The sequence below is a fragment of the Pygoscelis adeliae genome, unplaced genomic scaffold, assembly GCF_000699105.1.
Source record: "Pygoscelis adeliae isolate BGI_AS28 unplaced genomic scaffold, ASM69910v1 Scaffold259, whole genome shotgun sequence".
NCBI classification, from domain to species: Eukaryota; Metazoa; Chordata; class Aves; order Sphenisciformes; family Spheniscidae; genus Pygoscelis; species Pygoscelis adeliae.
In genome coordinates this window covers 166,204-167,634 of record NW_008825497.1, presented here as the reverse complement: position 1 = coordinate 167,634, position 1,431 = coordinate 166,204, and the positions used below count along the sequence as shown (strand labels likewise).

General features: G+C 48.6%; 1 protein-coding gene across 1 annotated transcript in view; it reads right to left on the bottom strand.

Annotated features, from left to right (window-relative positions):
- ABHD12 (abhydrolase domain containing 12) overlaps window positions 1-1,431 on the bottom strand; it is a 54,741-nt gene extending 53,310 nt beyond the window's left edge. The window contains exon 1 of the mRNA XM_009331357.1: window positions 1,298-1,431. Within this exon, the coding sequence (XP_009329632.1) occupies window positions 1,298-1,431 (134 nt within the window). The remainder of the gene's footprint in view (window positions 1-1,297) is intronic.

Sequence of the window (1,431 nt, the reverse complement as noted above, 5' to 3'; positions counted from 1 at the left end):
AGAATCATAGAATCATGCTTCTCTAGGAGAATGCTGTGGGAGACGGTGTCAAAGGCCTTACTGAAGTCCAGGTAGACCACACCTATTGAAAGAGATGAGTGCTGCCTCAGAAATTTGCCCACTCACAGAAATCAATGCACAGCATCCATTCTGAATTCCAAATTAACCCCAAATGCCATGGTTGAAATCTGGTGGACTTGATGGGAGTTTGTTGAGGCAAGGGTCCACTACAAACCGTACTTCAGCTGCTGTTGTAGGCAAATCAGGGTGAAATTGTACCATCTGCAGTCACCAAATATTTCATCTGAACAATGCAAAACAGCTTAGGGAATGTGCTGCCACAGGATTTCTTAGCAGCCAGTAACTCTGTGTGGTTCAACGAAGAGAGCATGTACAGGAAGAACAGGAAAATCCAGTCAGAGTAAAGCTTGGGAAAGAATTTGAGATTTCTTAGCTCAAGGCATGAACAAAAATTATGGTAGAGCAATAGTATAAATTATCCCTGTGGGCAAGGACATGTCCTGTAGGGTTTCTGTCTGTCTGGGATGGTCTGGAAGAGGTCTGGAGACAGACCGTGGTGCAAGGACACAGCCTGCTGGACTGCACCAATGGCAATCTCCTCCCCACCCTGTATTCTCCAGAGGCAGTTGCACCTGAACTCACCTGCCTGGCCTGGAGATGAGGAAGATGGATGAAAAGCAAAGGCCAGCAAGTGAGCACAGATCCTAAGTAACATTATCAAGAGAAGGGATGAGAGCTGTGTTTGGCTGTGGATGAGCTCAACCAGGTCTCCTCAAAGGACAGAATCTAGAGCAGGAGACACTGAAGGAACCCCGAAAGGCCAGGAGAAAGTACTGGTTAGGAAACCACTGGATGATAAGTCTCTGAAGAGCACAAGGATATTCAAAGCAGCAGCGAAATCAGAAAAGAGCAGAGCCACCTCCTTTGAGGAGGTACTTGAAAGGGGGGCAAAAGCCAAGGAGAGGTGACTCAGGGCAGAGCAGAAGGAGACTACACCCTGCTGAGGAAGGCAGCAGTACCTCTGGAAATGCAGAGGCCTGCTAGGAGGACAGCTACCTACAGCTTTCTGTTCCTCAAGCTGCTCCTCTCTGACAGGACAAAGAGGGAAACCTGATGCTACAAGGTTTCCCTAGCCACTAATCACACAAATTCTATAGCTCAAGTTGGTGGCACTTGTTTGTGCTTGATGGGCAGTGCAGGGCTTTCCGGTGGGTTGAGCACTCCTCCAGCTGCTGCCTTTGCAGCACAGCACCATGGGCTTCTTCATGCTGCTTACCCAGCTGTCCCCAAGTTGGACCATGTAGAGGAAATTATGCAGAGTTCAGATGTGGAGCCATCCTTCTGTGCTGACTTCCTGAAGGCAGGAAAATCCAGGTTACTAAGGGTAGAGCCAACTTCGGAAAGGTCCAT